The 19,047-nt window shown below is 51.6% G+C and overlaps 2 protein-coding genes across 2 annotated transcripts in view; both read right to left on the bottom strand.

The window, feature by feature from the left end:
* cped1 (cadherin-like and PC-esterase domain containing 1) overlaps positions 1-12,006 on the bottom strand; it is a 39,939-nt gene extending 27,933 nt beyond the window's left edge. The window contains exons 1-4 of the mRNA XM_084701795.1: positions 11,087-12,006; positions 4,249-4,411; positions 838-932; positions 624-702 (exon numbers count right to left, since the gene is read on the bottom strand). Coding sequence (XP_084557921.1) covers positions 624-702; positions 838-932; positions 4,249-4,411; positions 11,087-11,410 — 661 coding nt within the window. The 5' untranslated portion in view covers positions 11,411-12,006. The remainder of the gene's footprint in view (positions 1-623; positions 703-837; positions 933-4,248; positions 4,412-11,086) is intronic.
* A 552-nt stretch (positions 12,007-12,558) lies between these two features.
* On the bottom strand, positions 12,559-18,671 carry ing3 (inhibitor of growth family, member 3). The gene is made up of 12 exons (XM_084701863.1): positions 18,533-18,671; positions 18,318-18,389; positions 16,654-16,754; positions 16,371-16,436; positions 15,921-16,017; positions 15,443-15,514; positions 15,145-15,261; positions 14,832-14,995; positions 14,514-14,713; positions 13,909-14,101; positions 13,716-13,754; positions 12,559-13,587 (listed from the first exon to the last, which is right to left on the bottom strand). The coding sequence occupies exons 1-12, from the start codon at positions 18,558-18,560 to the stop codon at positions 13,471-13,473; spliced, it is 1,266 nt and encodes a 421-aa protein (XP_084557989.1). The 5' UTR covers positions 18,561-18,671; the 3' UTR covers positions 12,559-13,470.
* Between the last annotated feature and the right edge of the window lie 376 nt (positions 18,672-19,047).

Here is a 19,047-nt window from a genome sequence, read left to right as displayed (position 1 = left end):
TGTGTGTGTGGGGGGGGGGGTACATTGTATCCTGATAATCAAAAGGCTATTTCTTGCTTAGCACTAACCATCCCAAGCAAGACCTGCCGTTCACCCCTGGGATAATAAACAAGCAGAACTGGTCCATAGAAAAAGAGCCATTATCACTCTCTTTCAAGAAACCTTTTTGAGACTCATCTATCTGTTTTGAGTGGATCACAGAGAAAGAGGGACATAATAAGCATTCTGTCATTAAATGTGTTCTATAGCTTTTCTATAGAAAGGTTTTTCACCATTCACGTGTGTGTGGAGGTACACACCGTGGTTTCCATGGTGTATACGGACTACTATATTCTTCATCGATACTGTATTCTATTCAATACTATGTGTATGATGAGCAACACAAACAGACCTAGACTCCCTGAGAGGGAAGACGGTGAGAGACACGTAGCAGTTAAGTAGCTCTAATGACCCCAGACTGTGTTCACACCAGACGGAGCACCGACTAAACGGAGCACAGACTGAACGTAGCACAGACTGAACGGAGCACAGACTAAACGGAGCACAGACTAAACGGAGCACAGACTAAACAGACCGTGGTTGGGCCTGGGTGCAAACGCCGACCGCTGGAGAGCCGGACTCACCTGGCGTCCGCTGGGCGTCCCCAAGACGGCAGGGTCCCTCCGCAGAGAAGGCCTCCGCTAGCAGGGGGATCATGTTGACCTGGGGGGGGGGGGGTGAGGAGGGAGGAGGGAGCAGATTTTTGGTCTTAGCCGCTGGTGGGAAAGGAAGCGGAGGGAGGGGGCGAGGGAGGGGGCGAGGGAGGGGGGGAGGTGGAGGATGGGGAGCTGGTCTTACCCTCTGGTGGGGGAGCAGGCGGGAGAAGGAGACTTTTCTCAGACAGCTCTTCTCTGATCCACTGAGACAGAGGAGCACGGTCCACTCTCGACCATCTGGGAGGGGGAGAGAGAGAGAGAGAGAGAGAGAGAGAGAGAGAGAGAGAGAGAGAGAGAGAGAGAGAGAGAGAGAGAGAGAGAGAGAGAGAGAGAGAGAGAGAGAGAGAGAGAGAGAGATTGTGGTGGGCGACAGAAAAGAGAAGAAGAGGAAGTGAAGGGGAGAGGAATGAGAGATTGGTAAGCATCTTGTATAAATATACGAAGCTTTAACCAAATATGGTTCTATAGCCGGGAGGGAAGTATCCAAACCTGGAGACCCCTCCCAGCTGTGTCAATATGAAATCAAAGCAGACCGATCTGTACATCACAAACAACAGAATCCTCCTGGAGCCTCGACTTACAAGAAACACACACTGTGATTCTGTAACCGGCAGCAACATAAAGCACGCAGACGCCTGGACTGAGGAAGAGAATAATATGTTGTGTGTGTGTTTGTGTGTGTGAGAGAGCGAGAGAATAAAACTGAGAAAAATAAGAGAGAGAATGAGAGATGGAGGGAGGGAGAGATTTCGAAAAGAGAGGGAAAGTAAGAGAGAGAGAGAGAGAGAGAGAGACAAACAGGGCGAGACGCAGGGTGGGAAACATCTGGTCTCCACCCGTGGCTGAGGGAGGAAGCGTGCTGGTGCTTTTGGCCTGTGCTCTGGGTGTGTGTGTGTGTGTGTGTGCTGCAGCAGGGAGAATAAGAGCGAGGGTTCCTAACAATCCCCATGACAGCAGGATACAGTTACCTGCGCGTGTGTCTTTTTTTTACAGAGACCAAAAAACGACACGAGAAGGACAGACGAGAGCAAGAGAGAGAGACCAGAGGGAGACATAGAGGGAGAGAGAGACATAGAGAGAGACATAGAGAGAGGCATAGACATAAAGAATGATAGAGAGGCTGGCCATGGGCGACGGTCCCCAGTCTCAGGGCTGCCTTGGGCCCGGTCTGTCGTGGGAGTGAGTGTGTGGATGCTGAGGGAAAACAGAGCTTTTAACTAAGAGGCCATTCCCAACAGTGGAACGTCTGTTGGAAATATAAACATGCCCGGGAGAACAATTTCTATCTCTCTCTATTTCTCTCCCTCTCTCTCTCTCTCTCTCTCTATTTCTCTCCCTCTCTCTCTCTCTCTCTCTCTCTCTCTCTCTCTCTCTCTCTCTATTTCTCTCTCTCTCTCTCTCTCTCTCTCTCTCTCTCTCTCTCTCCCTCCCTCCCTCCCTCCCTCCCTCCCTCCCTCCCTCCCTCCCTCCCTCCCTCCCTCCCTCCCTCCCTCCCTCTCTCCCTCCCTCCCTCCCTCCCTCCCTCCCTCCCTCCCTCTCTCTCTCTCTCTCTCCCTCCCTCCCTCCCTCCCTCCCTCCCTCCCTCCCTCCCTCCCTCCCTCCCTCCCTCCCTCCCTCCCTCCCTGTCTCTCTCTCTCTCTCCATCTCTCTCTCTCTCCATCTCTCTCTCTCTCTCTCTCTCTCTCCATCTCTCTTTCTCTCTCTCTCCATCTCTCTCTCCATATCTCTCTCTCTCTCTCTCTCCCTCCCTCTCTTTCTCCTCTGTTTGGGGCGCCTGGTGTGTACATCAACAGGAAATGAACTGGCACCGTCTAATCTGATGCCTCTGCTACAAACAACAGCTCTCTAAAGCAATTAGAGGTCATCAAGCTCAAGATCTGTTCAAGACCCCGTTGTTCCAGGAACCGCAACCGCCATTCCAGAACGTTCCCTGCTCTGCCGACGAGGATGTCCCGTAAATGGGGCCGATCCGTTTTCCTGGTGGCTCGAGGGGTGGGGTGGGGGGTGAGGGAGGGGGTGATGTTGTTGCTGTCACACAGAAACAAGGGGCTCTGATGTGGGTAGAGAACCTGTTGAACGGACTCAGACTATCCAACGAGGCACAGGTGTTCCCTCTGGTCAAGTCATTATGTCCTGCCCCCCTTTGTTTACCCGATGGCCTGAAAGAGGGGGAGGGGGGGGGCTGTTTGATCATGTCTCCCCCCCCTCCCCTCTCCCCCCAGTGTGGTCAGCCAACAACAGCTGTCAATCATCCGTCGCAGACCAGACAGACACTGGATTGGTTCTGAGTCTGGACCGTAAACGTGTAGCATGTACGCTCTCTCTCACAAACACACACACAGGCGTTCTACACCAGTGTATTCTCACACACACACACACCAACACACACCCTCCTCCTGCATGCACCCACACAGTGTCCCTTATCTTAGCGACACAGAATCAGCGACACGCATGTCAAACAACTGCTCTTTAGTTCCAGAGCCCCTCTACCCCTCTTTGCCGCCCCCCCCCCCCCTTGACCCTGCACCCACCCCAGGCCCTCCCTCCTTCTGGTCAGACTGCCCCATGTGACGCAAGGTCCAGCGAGCTGACAGGATCGATCCCCATCATTCCCTCTGTTGTTTCAGGTGAGTTGGTCTTGTCGGTGTGCGTATCCTTGTGTATTACTCACTCTGTCACACCTGCAAGATGCTCATGCGATTGGCTGATCAGATATGTGATGGGGTTTGGAGGAGCCAGGGGGTCAAGGGTCAGGGGGGCCCTGGGATCGTAAAAGCGGTTCTGTGAACAAGGCGGGGGCTGAGACCAGACCCTGAGACAGTTAACCCTTTCACCCTACAGCCCCTCCCTCTCGCCCACCTGCTGAACATTCTCTCACACACACACACGCCTGTTACTTTGCTCGCATGCAAAACTTACTGGGACTAACTGTCACCAGTGGTACTAAACACAAACTACATCAGTTGAGGGCGAGTGTGTGTGTGTGTGTGTGTGCCGCCACAACACGAGTCAATGAAGCCATTGTACATTGTACCCTGAACCCCGCTTTTCATTACCGGTAGCGAAAATGAGCCTGTGTTTGTGAGAGCTTCATACCCCCACCTTCAACGACTGTGTTTACAGAGTGTTACCATGTGCTCCACATCACCATGGGCCCTCTCTCTCTCTCCTCCCATGTCTGCTCCTATCCCTCCACCCTCTCATTCCTCTCCCTTACACTTCCTATTCTACTCTTTTCCTCTGTTGCCCACCACAATCTCTCCCTCCCTCCCTCCCTCCCTCCCTCCCTCCCTCCCTCCCTCCCTCCCTCCCTCCCTCCCTCCCTCCCTCCCTCCCTCCCTCCCTCCCTCCCTCCCTCCCTCCCTCCCTCCCTCCCTCCCTCCCTCCCTCCCTCCCTCCCTCCCTCCGTCCCTTGGGGTATGTCTGCTCCTATCCCTCCACCCTCTCTCTCTCCCCCCCCCCCCCCCCCAGGCCTTCCGCTCACTCGCCCTCCCGATGTCTTCCACCAGCCCTTTGGCTCGCTTCGGTTTCTCAATCCCCCCCCCCCCCTCACCATGGCGTGCCCGCAGGGTCCCGCTGGTCTCGGCGTAGCGGGCCAGGCTGACCTCGTAGTCCCTCTGCTCCAGCACCCGCTGGTACAGCTGAACCTCCGTGTCGGTGGCCCCGCGCCGGCCCGTCAACACCACCGCACGCTGCCTCCAACTGGAGCCTTCCGCCTGGGGGGGAGAGGAGGAGGGAAGAGGGGGGGGGGAACGTTATGACTTGGAGCGCTTTGAGGTCTCCTCTCCCGCTATCGCACGAGCCGGCGTCCATCCGGACGCCTCCCCCCTGGTGATCTCACCGTCGGGAGGAAGCGAAAAAAGGCAAAGCTTTCCCTTATCCCGCGGAGGCCTCCGCGTGTGTGGGACAGAGAGACAGAGGGAGGGAGGGAGGGAGGGAGGGCTGGGTGGGTGGGTGGGGTGCAGAAGGAATGAAGGCCTGAGGTGCCTGGGAGCCATCAGCCAGAGGGAGAGGGGGGCGACGACACATGAAAGGCGCTGGGGTTTACACTGTGCCGAGCAGAGCTGGAGCAACACCGGGATCACACTGTCTGGGCTGGGAAGGGCGGGGGGGGGGGGAGAAGGAGATGGAATGAGGATAGACAGGAAGACGGATGGAGAGAGGAATGGACGGAGGATAGAGAGGGAGGTGAGGGGACAGACAGAGAGGGAGACGGAGGCTGATGGATGGAGATGGGGGATTGAAAGAGGGATTGATGGTGGCGAGGGGCGCGGGTGGGCGGGCTGTGGGCTGTTACAGGGGGGCTCATTCCTCAGAGACAGGTCTTCATTAAATCAACCCCGAGCGGTGGGACTGTAACATTTCCCCCCTCCCCCCCCCCCCCCGTGTCAATTTCTCTCTTTATTTTTCTATCTGTCCTCTCGTTGATCCCCGCTCTTTTACTCGTCCCCTTTCAGCACTGCTCCCCCTGCTCTCTCTCTCTCTCTCTCTCTCTCTCTCTTTGCAATTCCATGCAATCCGCTCTTCTTCATTTCCCCCCCGCTCAGTCCCTCTTTCCCTCCTCCTCTGAGTAGTGTGGCGTAGCCGGGTAAATGTTTCCATGTGGAGGCAGACAGAGCCACATCAAGGATCGGGAGGTTGGGTGGGTGGGTGGGGGGGGGCGTCACAATGCCCTGTAACCGGCTCCAGCCCCTCCCCTCCTCCTCCCCTCCTCCCCCCTCTCTCTTCGGGCCCAGATACTCATCTCAAACATGCAATTATTCCTCAGTGCTCAGTTCTGGGGCCTGCCAGCCTGCCGTGGCCAAGTTCAGAGACGCAAACATTATTATTTCATTACGAGGCCGTCCAAATGGGACCCCGGCCAACAGACGTCTCTCGCTCTCTCGTTTTCTCAGCAATAACAAGTAAACTCCCTCATCCCTCCTTCTTTCTTCCCCACGGCACCACTTTTAGCACAAAGACAGGAGAGAACGGGAGGGGGAGAGATAAATGGTGAGAAAGAGAGAGAGAGAGAGAGACAGAAATGCACAGAGAGATGCACAGAGAGGTGCACAGAGAAAGTCAAAAAAGGAGTTCACAGAAAACCGGCACCCAGCGACCAGTTTGAGATATTAGAATAATACTCCCTTAATAAGATCGAAATGCAATCATGTATAGATCGGGTACTGCTCGCTGGAATTTCATCTGTGTGTGTGTGTGGGGAGGGGGGGGGGGGGAGATATTAAACACAAACACTGTGGTTCTTTTTGGCAGTGGGAGAAACGCCAGAGGGGGAAATGAGCTTGATATTGATCTCGCAGGTCGGCCCTAGTCTATAGCTGCAGCATAAGCTGTGATACAGGCAATAACTCTAGCTAGCTTGTAGCTAATTTGACAGGCAAAATGCATTTTCGTGGCACAAAATAGTCAGGGTAGTCGATCGTACGTTACACAATGTCAGGTAACTGGGATAAATTGCACGTTTTGTGAATTTGAATGAGTGGAATGAGAGTATTAAACATAAAGAAACGCTTTAACGCTACATAAAGGTAAACCTATTTGTAAGAGTATGCTGTGTGTTGCTGTTTTAAGAGAAGGTTTTATATTTGAAGTTGCCCAGTGATTGATCGACTGAGATGAAAACACTGAAGTTATCAAAGCTGGACATGTGAAACAAACTCTGTAATAAAAGGATAATGTTAAGAACTGGAGCTCATTGGAATCCCTCCACTGTGGGCTGACATCATCTTGGGAAGAAACGACCCAGGCACTTCCTCCATCACCATGACGACCCTGTGACTGACATGGAGCCCATGAGACAGTGGCAGGGGTGTGGCCTAGGAGGGGGCAGGGGGAGGGGGATTACAGTAACAGGGAGGGCTGGGTTATAAATAGGCTGTGGTATCTTCACCCTCCACCCCCACCCCTTCCAGCTCCACCCCCGATCCAGTCCCTAAGCATTGTGAACTTTGGCCCTGCCAACCCGTAACAGATACACACCACCACGGCCCACATTAGTAGGTATCACTCTCTCTCTCTCTCACACACACACACACACCTCCTGTTACAGTTTGCCATGTCCATGAGTGATTCCATGAGTCTGAACAGGGTGTGCTGCCAAGCCATGCCCCGCTCCACACTGCCAGGACCTTCCTGCTACAGGGGAGTGGCGTGGAGACGTCACAGCAGCGTTTGAGGAATGTCACCAGTCCTCAGACCGGGATCTGGCCTCAACCCAGAGCTCTGCCTCAAGTCCCCAGCCATCCAAAACACGGCGTCCGCGGACGTCTCACCTTAACCGGCGACAGTTGGCCCTCCGCGGGGTGAGCAAGGCTCCACGCTCCACTGCCGTGTGCGGTGGAGGGTGTAAGCTAGTGCCATGCTAACTAGCGTTGGCGGTACAATAGCTCCTGGTGACTTGTTGCTACATGGGGTGGAGGATGGAGTTACAAAGGTGGGTTTTCCAGTGAAAACCAGGAACCCACCCCCTCCCCCCCGAAACGTCTAGTCTGGGGTTAAATGGGAGCTGGTTGTAAACGTTGAGGTGAGGCGCTTGTGAAGAGCTACCATGTGTTTTCTCCCCCATCCGTGCAGAGAGGAGGAATGCGCAGGGTTAACTGGCCTGGCCGTCTTTTTTCCAGTGTGGGGGAGAAAGAAAAAGAGAAAAAGAAAATAAATGCGTGAAAGTTTCAGCTCCGGGGCCGGCTGAAACCGAGAGAGGGAGGGAGGGGTAGATGTTGGGGTGCGGAAGGGGTGAGGGAGATAGGAGAGGAATAGAGGAGAGTGGAGTAGATGAGAGGGAGACTGCCCCCAGTCCAGTCTTCCCAGTCCCGGCTCCAACTGCCCCCAACACCCCCCCAGCCCCACAGCCCCCCTCTGCCCTGCTCTGCTCCCCTGTTAGTATTCTGGAGGGCTGGAGGGCCTGCTTGGCCATGCAAACCATGTTGTTGCTCTGCTTGGTAACTGCCCACAGAGCTGGCAAGGATCACTTTCCTCCTTTCTCTCTCGCGCTCTCTACGCTTTGTCACACACAGGCCCGTCTCTCCTCCTCTTCCCCTTCTCCCTCTCTCGTTCCTCCATCCTTTTCTCGTTTCTTTGCTTTCGCAGTGTACGCTGGCTTCCCCCCCCCCCCCCCCAACTCTCGCACCCTTCCCCCTCAACCTCTCCCAGCTCCAAATATGCCTCGGACTTAACCTCCATGGCCCTCCAGCTCTTTTTACAGTTTGCTGTGTTTCTCTCTCTCTCTCTCTCTCTCTCTCTCTCTCGCTCTGTTTCTCTCTCTCTCTCTCTCTCTCTCTCTCTCTCTCTCTCTCTCTCTCTCGCTCTCTTTCTCTCTCTCTCGCTCTCTTTCTCTGACAGCCTGTCCATCTGTACCTTCTTCTGCCTCCGAGTCAGTGACAGGACGTGGCGTTGTGTTACCACTGGCTCCACAGCTAGAGGTCTGTGTCGCGGCTCCGTGGATATAAATACACACACGTCCACTATAGCCGAACCACACTATGACTCATGCACCCGACAAGGCCCTATATCCACCAGAAACACACCGAGTCGAGTCTGGAAAATACATTTCCCCATAAAAGTGCACCAATTCCATCCATAGAATGAGACGTCATGTTAAGAATTTGTAGAGGATCGCTCTGGAAATGCAATCCGTTTTGCGGATAGTCGTAAAGTGCTCCCTCGGTAGAACAAAAACAACCTGAAGCACAAATCTGCGCACGAAACGCAGGCCTACTTTTTGTTCCCTCCTTCACACACAACCGTCTAAGTAACCCAGCTGACACAAAGCATGAACCCTTGCGAGGTACCCACAAACACGGCGGCCGACTTCTTAGCATACCGACGGTCGGTCGAGCGTGCGGGTATCACGCGTTTACAATGGCGACCGGGGAAAGACGCGAGCGAGGGCTGTCGGAGTGAGCATGACCCCGACAAAGGATCACACGAAGCACCCATAAAGCACCGTAAGGTCATTTACACATCAGCGGGCATGAGCTCCACCATCTGGCCGGGTGCTCTGTCTAAAATAGGGCTTCCCTTCTTGACAACCTCTTACCTCTGTGCTCTTCGACAGTGATACAGGCTCTCACCCTCCAGTAGGTCAACAGCAAGTGGCTCTCTCTCTCTGCTTTGTGCTGGACCTAGCTCTCTCTTTAAACCAGAGCATGGAGGACTGAGGACAGGAAGTCAGGGAGTCAGGGTTCATCCTGGGACAAAGCAGAGGGAGTGCCCGTCACATCCTAACGTCCTGGCCGACCGTGACCCTCCGGTTGGCTTAGAGAGTCTGGCTGACTGGTCACATGCATGGAACTCTCTCTGTCACACACACACACACACACACACACTTCCAGCCAATTGTTGTCAAACTGGCTAATGTGGTTCCAGATCTTCCTGGCAGACGTGGTGGTCCATGTGGAACACGCTTCACACACACATGCAGTCGAGTCCTCTCCTCTCCCCCCCCCCCCGGCTTCTGTCCCCTGCTCGTGTCCTCTGGCCCCCCCGGTCTTTGGCCCTGGTCTGAAAGGTGTCAGTCTGGGGCTATAGCGGAGCCCCAGGAGGACTAAAGAGCTACGGTTCAGGTTACGTCTCCCCTCGATCTAACACTTTAGCTCCTCTCCTCTAACGCCGCTGTCACTTACAGAGCTGCCTCCCTCTTGCCATGCAGGGATCAACAAACATCCTCACACTTTAACAGCCAGTCACTCTCACACTCCCACACACACACACACACACACACACACACACACACACACACACACACAGAGGTAAAGACGCCATTTGAACGTCAGACTTTCAAGCCAAGACATAGCTCCTCATTCGTATGCTTCAAGTCAAAAGCAGTCATTGGAGACATGCCAATGAAGATGCCGAGCTGGCAGAAGTGACATGGCCGTGGTAGCTACAGCTTGAAGACACGCCATCAAACAGACCAGCTCCACCGCTCTCTCCAAGAACTGCCACATATCTTCTTCAACAGGACGGGTCCCACGCAGTCACAAACCACAAACACACACACACCGAGGGGAATGTATTTCACTTTTAATAGCTCTAACCTATAAAACTATGTTCAAGACACCATAGCACGTGTTACTGTGGGTGTTCAGTTGAACGTGTCGGACATGAAGCACACACTTGAGGTGTGAGGAAGCCCAAACTGATGTCTCTGGTGGCTATCAATGTTATGATGGACTTAGCACAGCTAGGGCCCTTCTCAACGCCATCACCACTCCTTCTTCCCCATCCCCCTTTATCTCCCTCAACACTTGTCCTCCTCCTCTCTTCTTGCCCTCTTTCTTGTCTATTTTTTCCTCTCGCTCTCTGAACGCCGTCCTTCTCTCTAGAGATTACGAGTCACGTATCCCAAAATAAAGATGGGCTCCAGTCAAGGCCCTGTTTTCAACAGCCATCCCATAATAGGCGGTTATTCTCGAATAAGTGACCGGGTATCCGTTGTTAGGAGCAGATGGTAACCAGAGAGCTTTCGAGTGACCTGCCGTTTCTTGAGCAGCTGATCTCGGCCAGCTGACAGTCCCCAGAACACCCTCTTGAAACACAAACGCGCGAGGGATTACTATCCGCACGGCAACAATGAGTCGGTATCACATACACACTCACACAGACAAAGTACACGGTTTTGTCATAGCAGAGAACTCATTTGAACAGGGGTCTGAGGTCAAGCGAGGCGACGCGCTTGCGGCTCAGACGTGCACATTTGAGAAGGTAGGTGCAGCCTTATTTGTTTACATTTAGGATATTAAGTTTAGCGTTGATATTAATGTAAGTGTCAATAAGTCAGCTGCTATTATACAGAGAGGTTTCCTGAGTTGTCAAGGGAAGAGATTCTCAGCATTGATTCATGACTGAATATTTATATCTGGAAACACTTGGATTGGCAGCCACTGCCACGGCACTAAAGGCCAAGGAAAATGTATATGCAACCTGGTCCTGATTAGTCCATACAAGTGCCAATCATACGTTCGGGGACTACTTAAAGGACATAAAGTAAACCCGCTTTCCCATTTTGTCTGCATCACACGCACGTGTGGCTTTAACCAATGGACATTCAGCTTTTGGACCAGTGTCTAAAAATACCTAAACAATAACACAAGCAGGAACAAAACCCATTAAACAAATGTCCGGGGTTTAAAATGAACGGAAATTCAAATAAGTCCTGCAGTTAACTAGCCTACATGTTCATCGTCCAAGAATGAGCTTCCGGATGTTGTTGCTCATTAAAGTTAATGAGTGGGTAAGAGATTGAGAGAGGGAGCAGGATGACTAAAAAGTGAAATTCAACTAAATTGTAGGCTACGTTCTGATCAAGCTTAATAATACCAGATAAACCATAAAGTACATAAAAAACAAAGCCTGCAGACCGCAGTACTTATGATCAGATATAGGCTTCTCACCTCTCGTTCTCTCTGCAAAGCCTCCAGAGCGGCAATAATCCGCTGCGGTTCCTGCATCAGTTGTTCATCAAAGGCTTTTTTCGTGTCCATCATCTCTGACTTGTTGCGCTCATCACAAGCGGGTTGGCTGGACTTGAACCGGCTCCGCGCGACCACCAGGGTCTGGTAGAAGAGACATACCGCTACCCCCAAAAGCAACAACGGCCCAGAGCAATACCTACGGCGCAGCGTCCACAAGCGCCAGAGGAACATCCCCGCTTCTCTCAGAACTTTGTTGGCTATTGGCACAAGGCATAACATTAAACGGTGTTTACGTCCCTGCATCCCACTCAAACCACTGGCCACTCTCCCGACCCATTAGACGGGTAGGAAGAGGTTAGACTTGGCCAAACACGCACTTCAAGAATTCTAGAGAAAGACTGGGCGCTTTAAAATCCACGGGAAATATACGCTCCAACGTCTAACCTTTAACACAGAAGCTATCGTGTCCTTTCAGCAAGTCGTGGCGGGCCGGGTTACAATGTTGTTTCTCTTTACCCGAAAGAGTAAAAAAGGTAGTTGAAAAACACTCGAATAACGGACCTCATGACCGAGATCACACACTGCGCTCATCCGCGCTGTCAGAAAACTATCCCATTCCTCTCCTTGAACCAGCGCACAAAGTCTCCCGTTACACATGAAACAGAAGTTATAGAAATAACTCCACAACCAGAAGCCCGCCCTGCAATAAACGATAAGAGAGGTTCTCTAACTACTGAAGAGCTCGCCTGTGTGCGCGGAGGCGAGTCCACCTGGTTTGGGTTAATCCAAAGAAAAAGTAAACAGACGCTTCCTCTCCTCGAGGACTGCTGGATTACAGTGCACGCACAGGGCTGCTGCTTTTCATACGGGCGCTCCAATGGAGGAAGAACAAGGGAATTTGAGCAGGGATCATGCAAGCTTTGTCAGCGTAGCTGAGGAGCGCTTTTGGTTCTCGCACCGAAACGAGTTTTTAAATTCCACACGACACACGGAGCGGTCTAAATTCGCACACATGCCTTCTCTGTAGGGGGTCGAGACCTGCCCCCCTCTTCATTCCTGTGTCTGGTGGAACACTGGTGTTCTCTGCTATTTGTGGCACACATCTCCGCCTGTTACATAAAATAAACTGGTAGTTTGAATTGTGTTGATTTCCGTTGACGGCAACAGGGTCCAAACACGAAAAAATATATATAAATTGTAAAAACCCTAAAAATCCACGACGAAATTACTAAAACGTTCAAATGTACGTGTCCTTATGCTGGCCCAAGTCAGATTCCCGCACAACCGCAATCAGTAACAGGTGAATTAAAAAGGTACAGGATTGTTCGTAATAATGAAACGAGCACTTCATTACCAAACGAACCTGGAACAAATACAAAATCATTTAACAATGCTCATAGAACATTGCATCCAAAAACGGTTCGGTGCAAAAACGTACAAGGCCAGCAACATTTATCAAAAGAATTTGATCATTTTATTGAGTTTTTTTTCTACATCTCTGGAAACTTGTACACACCATTTCAGTGCAGAATGACTAGTGACACATACACGCACGTACACACAAACACATACTCACACGCACGGTACACACACACACACACATCCACATACCAGCTTCACTTATGACTTTGTTCTTATACTGTATATTCAGAAAACTAGTTTTTAAGAGACTCAATGGGGACTCAGTCACACACGGACAGTGGAACACGTTACCGGCGTCTCCATCCCAGTCATCATGAACACAAACACCGTGGTCAAAGTCAAAGTTACATTTCAACATGGTTTAGAGTTCAAAATCGAAAGCCTGGGATTTGTAGTCCAACAAGCACCCGTGGACTACATTTCCCAGGCCAAATAATCATTTGCGCCCTCGCGACAGCTTCCTCTGATGAGCAGTTCTTGCGACCATGCGTGGAAGCAGGAGGGTGGGTGTGACCCTCTGTCACAGAAGAAAAGGCGAGCAATCCAATTCTGATGAGGGCGTGTCATTGTGGGAGGGGGGGGTGACTGGTCGATGGCGGGCACAAGAGTTCACCATTCCTTATTTATGCAGGGAGAGGAGTATGAGGAATTCTTTCCTGTGCTGTTTTTCCTCCATCCAAACCTCTTCCAAAAACCAAAAGGGTTTGACCCTGAGTGACCCCTGACCTCTATGAAAGGTCACACAGGCAGACGAGTCTCCTCCGTGTCCGCCGCAGGTCCGCTCTAGTGACGGGGTGGAGTGTGTGTGTGTGTGTGTGGGGGGGGGGTTTAGTGGCAGTTAATTAGGAGATGGAAGGGGGGGGGTCTGAGGGAGTCTGCAGGGAGTGTGTGTGTGTGTGTGTGTGTGGGGCAGGGTCCTGGACGCGGGGGGGGAGGGGGTCTCATTTGTGGCGGCTCCCTCTCCTCTTCATGGCGACAGTGCACTGGGGGCAGTACCACTTCCCCTTGGGGGCTTCCGTCAGCCCCACGCAGCCGTAGTGGAACCACTCGATGGGGCACTGTGGGAACACACACACACACACACCGTCAGCCTGGCTCTCACCACCAGCAGTACACAACTGGACCTGTTGTTCTACTCCTGCCGTCCCTCTGATCAAGTTCTGGATGAAGGTAAACTGGTACTTACATCCTGGTTATCACAGCCCACCATCTCTCCATAAGACACCTGGAAAAGGAGTGAGGCTCTTTTAGTGAACACGCAGGTCTGTCAGAGTGACAGGGGTGTGTTTGTGTGTATGTACACGTGGCAGTCAGCCTGAGTGTGTGTGAGCGCGAGTGTGTGTGTGCGCGCGTGCGCACACTCTCCAGTAACCGTGTACCTGGTTGCAGATGCAGTAGCGGGGCTCGTTGGGGTCGTAGTTCCAGTCCACCTGGCTGTTGGTGTCGGCCTCGGGCAGCGCTGAGGCCTGCTGGGACAGCTCCTGGGCCAGGGCCGAGGACGAGGAGCAGGAGGACAGCGAGGAGGACGAGGACGAGGAGGACGACTGGTGGTTGGAAGACTTGGTGCTGCCTCTGCAGACGGGACGAGAGAGAGAGACAGAGAGACAGAGAGAGACAAAGAGAGAGAGAGACATAGAGAGAGAGACAGAGAGAGACAAAGAGAGAGACAGAGGGGTCAGACGAGAGTGAAGACGGACCTTTATGGATCGGTCCTCGCTGTTTGGAAGCGTCTACGGGCGTTTCCGACAGCGTCGCCTGAAACGACGGGGTGTGACACCACAAGGCGGGTGCCCTGTGCCGGATAGGGGGATCACGAGCATCAGCAGACTGACTTCAGGGATAACTCACAATGTGGTGACACTTAGTGGCACCATCGTGCTATGATGCCTTCAGAGTCACCCGGGTGGGCCTCCGAGCGAGCTGGCGCGCGCGTGTGTGTGAGAGCATGTATACAGTATATCATCGTGTGCGCGGCGCGTCTTACTTGGTCTTGCGGCCGCCCCCGCGGGAGTCGGAGGAGGCGGTGGCGGGGGCGAGGGTCTGGGTGAGGGTGTTGGCCAGGGCGGAGGAGGAGTAGCCGGCCGCGTCCCGGGACAGGGAGAACTCCCGGTTCAGCTGGAAGTCGCTGTTCTTGATGGCCTCGTAGCTGGCCTTCAGACTGGACGTCCTCCTGCCCTCCTTCATCTGGGACACATGCACGCGCACAGTATGAATGGGTACAACAGCTTAAAGCTCCCAAAGAAAAAACCCTGTCCTGCGTTGAGCAGCACCAGTCAGGTATGTGTGTGCGTGTGCGTGTTACCTGTGCGGTGGCCTGCACGGCCTGTGCTGCTGCCATGGTGATGGCCCCGGCCCCGGCCCCGGCCCCGCTGGACAGAGAGCTGAGGTTGTAGGAGGCCAGGGGCTGCCCCGAGTTCACACTGTACACGTTGTTCGTGGCTGAGGACGTGCTGTTGGTGCGGCAGCCTGGGGGGGGGGGGGGGGGGGGGGCGAGAGAGAGAGAAGGGGGGGGTGAGGGGGTGGACAGGAAAAAACAAGGAAGCCAGTGAGTCAGTGACACAGAGTGTGAGCTGAAGTGAGCCCAGCCAGTGCAGTCGGTGTGAACGGGGCTTCACCTGGCGTGTTCTCCTTGGAGCCGTCTGATGTGAGGGTGGAGAGCAGGGCTTCAGATTTGAACTTCTTCTCAGGGACGTGTTCTGTGGTGTGGTGTGTTGGCGTCGTGTATTTCCTCTCTGTCACACACACACACACACACACAGACATGACAGCGCTTGATAAGCCTGGCTATCTAATATGTATCTATCGAAAAACAGCACGACCCCCATGTCTGAAGGCAGTAGAAAAGACAGGGTCCAGCCTGATGACCCCGTCTGTATGTGTGTGTGTGTAGACTTTGCGGATGTGTGTTCTTACTTTCCACTGTGGTGTGTGAGTGGACGTGGTGGTTGTTGACCGGCTGAGAGGGACTGTCCATCTCTAGGGAACCTGTCGGGGGGAGAGGGACACAATAATCATCCATCTGTTTTTCTGCACTTCTTTGCAGTCGTTCCAGTGAGCCAGTGTTTTCTCCATGGACAGGCAGACATAACAGGGAAGGGAGTGCTGGAGTCAGGGGTGGGAGAGATCTGGAGTGGACTGTTCAGTCATAAGAGGGGTGTCAAGGCACCAAGTGAGGGATTGTGAGACCAACACCGCCCCCTAGCGGAGGTGCACATATCCACACACCGACACCCCCACCCCTTTTCACCCAGAGCACAAGGCCCACAGCGAGTCCGGAACTCCGCTCGGTCCAATAGGGAGGGTGACAGCCGGCCGAGGGCGGGGGGAAGGTCCAGGTGAGGGCGGGGCTCGGGCGGGGCTCGGGCGGGGGTGATTGACAGGTGCCACTCACGTCTCTCCAGGATCTCGGTGATGCCGGCGTTGTCGGCCTCCAGCTCCATCTTGAACTTGGCCAGCTCCTGGTCCAGCTTCCTCAGGTGACGGTCCACCTGTGACCACAGCACAGCCCCCGTCAGCGCTCAGTGCAGCCCCCCCACCCTGACTCACACTCACACATCCAGCCCCCCACCCCCCCAGGCAACACGCAACGGATGAAATGCATGACCGGCTGAGACGTGCTCGGTTGTTTGCGGTGCTGTACTGCCGCCTAGTGGGCTGAAGGACACACTGCAGAGAATGGAGAGGGGAGCATGGTCGTGGCTTTGAGAAATCCCATTCATCCCGTGAAACAGAGCATCTCTGGACTGCGAGAGTGCCTCTCGTGCATCTGTACCGACTACGTCCACACACGTGACCCGTGCAACTAACAACATCCAGCGGAAACACCAACTTTCCCCCTTACCAGATCATAAATCTGATTGGCCAGCTGTACTTTTTCATCTGCATCTTCCAAGGCTTTATAATAGTCCTGGAGGAGGGAGACACAGCAGCAGCTATAAATAATGACAGTCATCGGAACGCGTCATCGCGCGTTTACGACAGTAGAATATTTATTGGTATAACATCAGTGTCAACAGCTTTTCACGGCTTCAAAATGGTGTTAACACAGCATTCCAGAGCGGTCTGCCCATGTGTTTCAGGAGTGTGTGTGTGTGTGTGTGGTGTAGGTTAATGAGGCCAGGTACCTTCTTGATCACCTCCATCTGTTCCTCCCTCCACTCGGGCTTGTTTTTCTTAGCGTTGACAAAGAACTCGTTTACCCTCTGCTCCAACTGGTCCATTGCATCTGAGACACAATGAAACAGTGAGTTGTGGACATGGATGGGTGTGTGTGTGGGCTTCAGAGATAGAGTGGGTGAGAACTAGGTTTGTCCCCACTCAGTCGACTAGTCGATTTTCTGGTCGATATGCTCTTGGTCGACTAAGATTTTTGTAGTCGAGCTGCCGTATGGCAGTGATCTGATTCCCGCTTGTGTCACCATTGCTGAATTAACTAAATGTTCCTCAGAAATTGTAGATTATATTATTTAAGACAAATAAAGCAACTCAAAAAATATATAATTTAAAAAGAAAAGGTGTCACTGTTTTCCCTTTCGTTAATCTGCGCTTTGTTTTGGTATTTGGTATTGGTTTGTCGGTGTTATTAGCCAAAATGGCAAAGAAATCTGTGGTATGGCAGCATTTCATTAAAGTACATTTACAAAGTACCGGGTGACTCGAAAAACGCTGAATGCAAACTCTGCCAACAACGGTTTATTTTTCATAGTTCGACGTCATGATGTAGCCTACCACCTGAAAAATGTAAGTTGGCCTAGCCCTACTTTGCTCATGCTAAACGCGCTGGGTTGAAAAATATATTTTAAAAAAAACATGATTTGCATGTTAAACAAAAAATATTTTTAATTTGTAGTAGGCTACACTGTAAGAGATACTAAATACCATCGGCATTCGGTTACAACAGGACTGGTGATACGAGTCTTATTATTAGTAGGCTATTAGCAGCTGAATCTGCAATGTCAGCAGCCATTGAGTCAACAACAAAAAAATTGCTTCAAATTTCTATTAGTCGTTTTTCAGGCGTTTAAGTCGCGTCTTAGTTGACCAAAGAAAATCTTAGTCAGGGACAGCCCTAGTGAGAACACCCTGCTCCAGGCCTGCCAGCTTTCAATCCAGCACATCTGTACAATGCAATGATACTTTTTAATTGGGGTGAAGTTATGTCCTTGAGTGAGGCACTCCACCCTACTTGCCTTAAAGGGAATGTCCCTGTACTTACTGTAATGCACTGGATAAGAGTGTCTGCTAAATGACTAAATGTAATTGCAAGTGCTTGCAAGTTTGACTTCTCTGAAACTAAGAGTGCAAACGCCAAATATAATTACAAAGTTATTTTTGTTTTATCAATAATGTATATATGTTATCTTTTTATTTGTATTTTGAAATGTAGTAATGTAATTATTACTGATCTTACGGTAATACCTATCTGATATACCAATTATTTTGCTGCAACTCAGCGGTTGGGACAATGCCGTTTGTTTTTTTTACTTTGTATCTGTACAACTTGGATGTAACAATAAACTAGATTGATTAATAATACTATTGTTTTGAGTTTCATAATGTATCCAACTTATGCCGGCAAGCTATAGTTTCAGACGTTAAGTTTCTTGTTTACCATCTAATGAGCAATCTAGCCTATTCATAAAAAATAGTTAATAACGTGCAAAACTTGTATGACTTGCAAACAACACTATTAAGTTAACTAGACTATTTAGTAGAAATACTATGGAAGCTGCAGCGCTTTGTTGAGTGCCGGTACTGAGTGTGGGTGTGACTCGTGCATGCCGCTTACTTTGAACTTGCAGGTCCATCTCCCTCATTTCCGTAAACCTGTCGCGGAGATCCATGGGTAGCTGCTCGATCACTGCCAGGGAGAAGAAAAAGCCAATTCACCAGCTAGCATTGCTAGGCTAACAGACCGAACGCGCGAGCTCGAAATTAACGCATACTAAAATGATTAAATGCACCATTTGCGACACTCGTGTAACGTGTGGATTGTATACTCACTTTCGAGATAATCCTCTAGGTACAGCATCTTGGCAAATGCGATGTTTTTAACGTTTATTAGAAGAATTTGGGTCTTTCAATATGGCGCCGCCAGCCGCTGTTTCACGAACAAAAAAATGTCCACTGACGAACGGAGGTCAGAGAACATGACGTAATCAGCACATCGTAGTATTATTGGCCAAGCATGAAAATGCGTAGACATCGACTTCTAACTATGAAGCATTGTGGTACTTGTAGTTCATTTGATTGCAAAATTGGAACCTGGATAAAAAAGACTGCACTTGCAAAAAAGAAATAATGCAACTTTGCTAAAGATTTACAAAATATGTAAATAACAAAAAAGTTTAATAAAGAAATACTTTTTTTGTGATAAGTGATCTCTGTTCTCTGCATCATTTAGCCTATCCCATAACCCATAGGCTATGTCTTATTTACAGTATGTGCACACACACAACACCCACACCATCACCGTCCCTATCTCTTTCTCGCACACACATGCAGGCGCACACACAAAC

Source organism: Hypomesus nipponensis, chromosome 7, assembly GCF_054491055.1.
Source record: "Hypomesus nipponensis isolate SF chromosome 7, ASM5449105v1, whole genome shotgun sequence".
NCBI classification, from domain to species: Eukaryota; Metazoa; Chordata; class Actinopteri; order Osmeriformes; family Osmeridae; genus Hypomesus; species Hypomesus nipponensis.
Note: the sequence above shows the minus strand (reverse complement) of the source record. Positions and strands in the feature narration are given on the sequence as shown.

Excerpts from the sequence above, each read along its gene's own strand:
- ing3 (XM_084701863.1), bottom strand. The coding sequence starts at position 18,560 with ATGCTGTACCTAGAGGATTATCTCGAAA. Across the intron at positions 18,390-18,532 it reads CCTAGAGGATTATCTCGAAA|TGATCGAGCAGCTACCCATG; the intron begins GTGAGTATACAA and ends TCTCCCTGGCAG. Across the intron at positions 14,102-14,513 it reads GGGGGCGGCCGCAAGACCAA|AGGCAGCACCAAGTCTTCCA; the intron begins GTAAGACGCGCC and ends TCCCGTCTGCAG.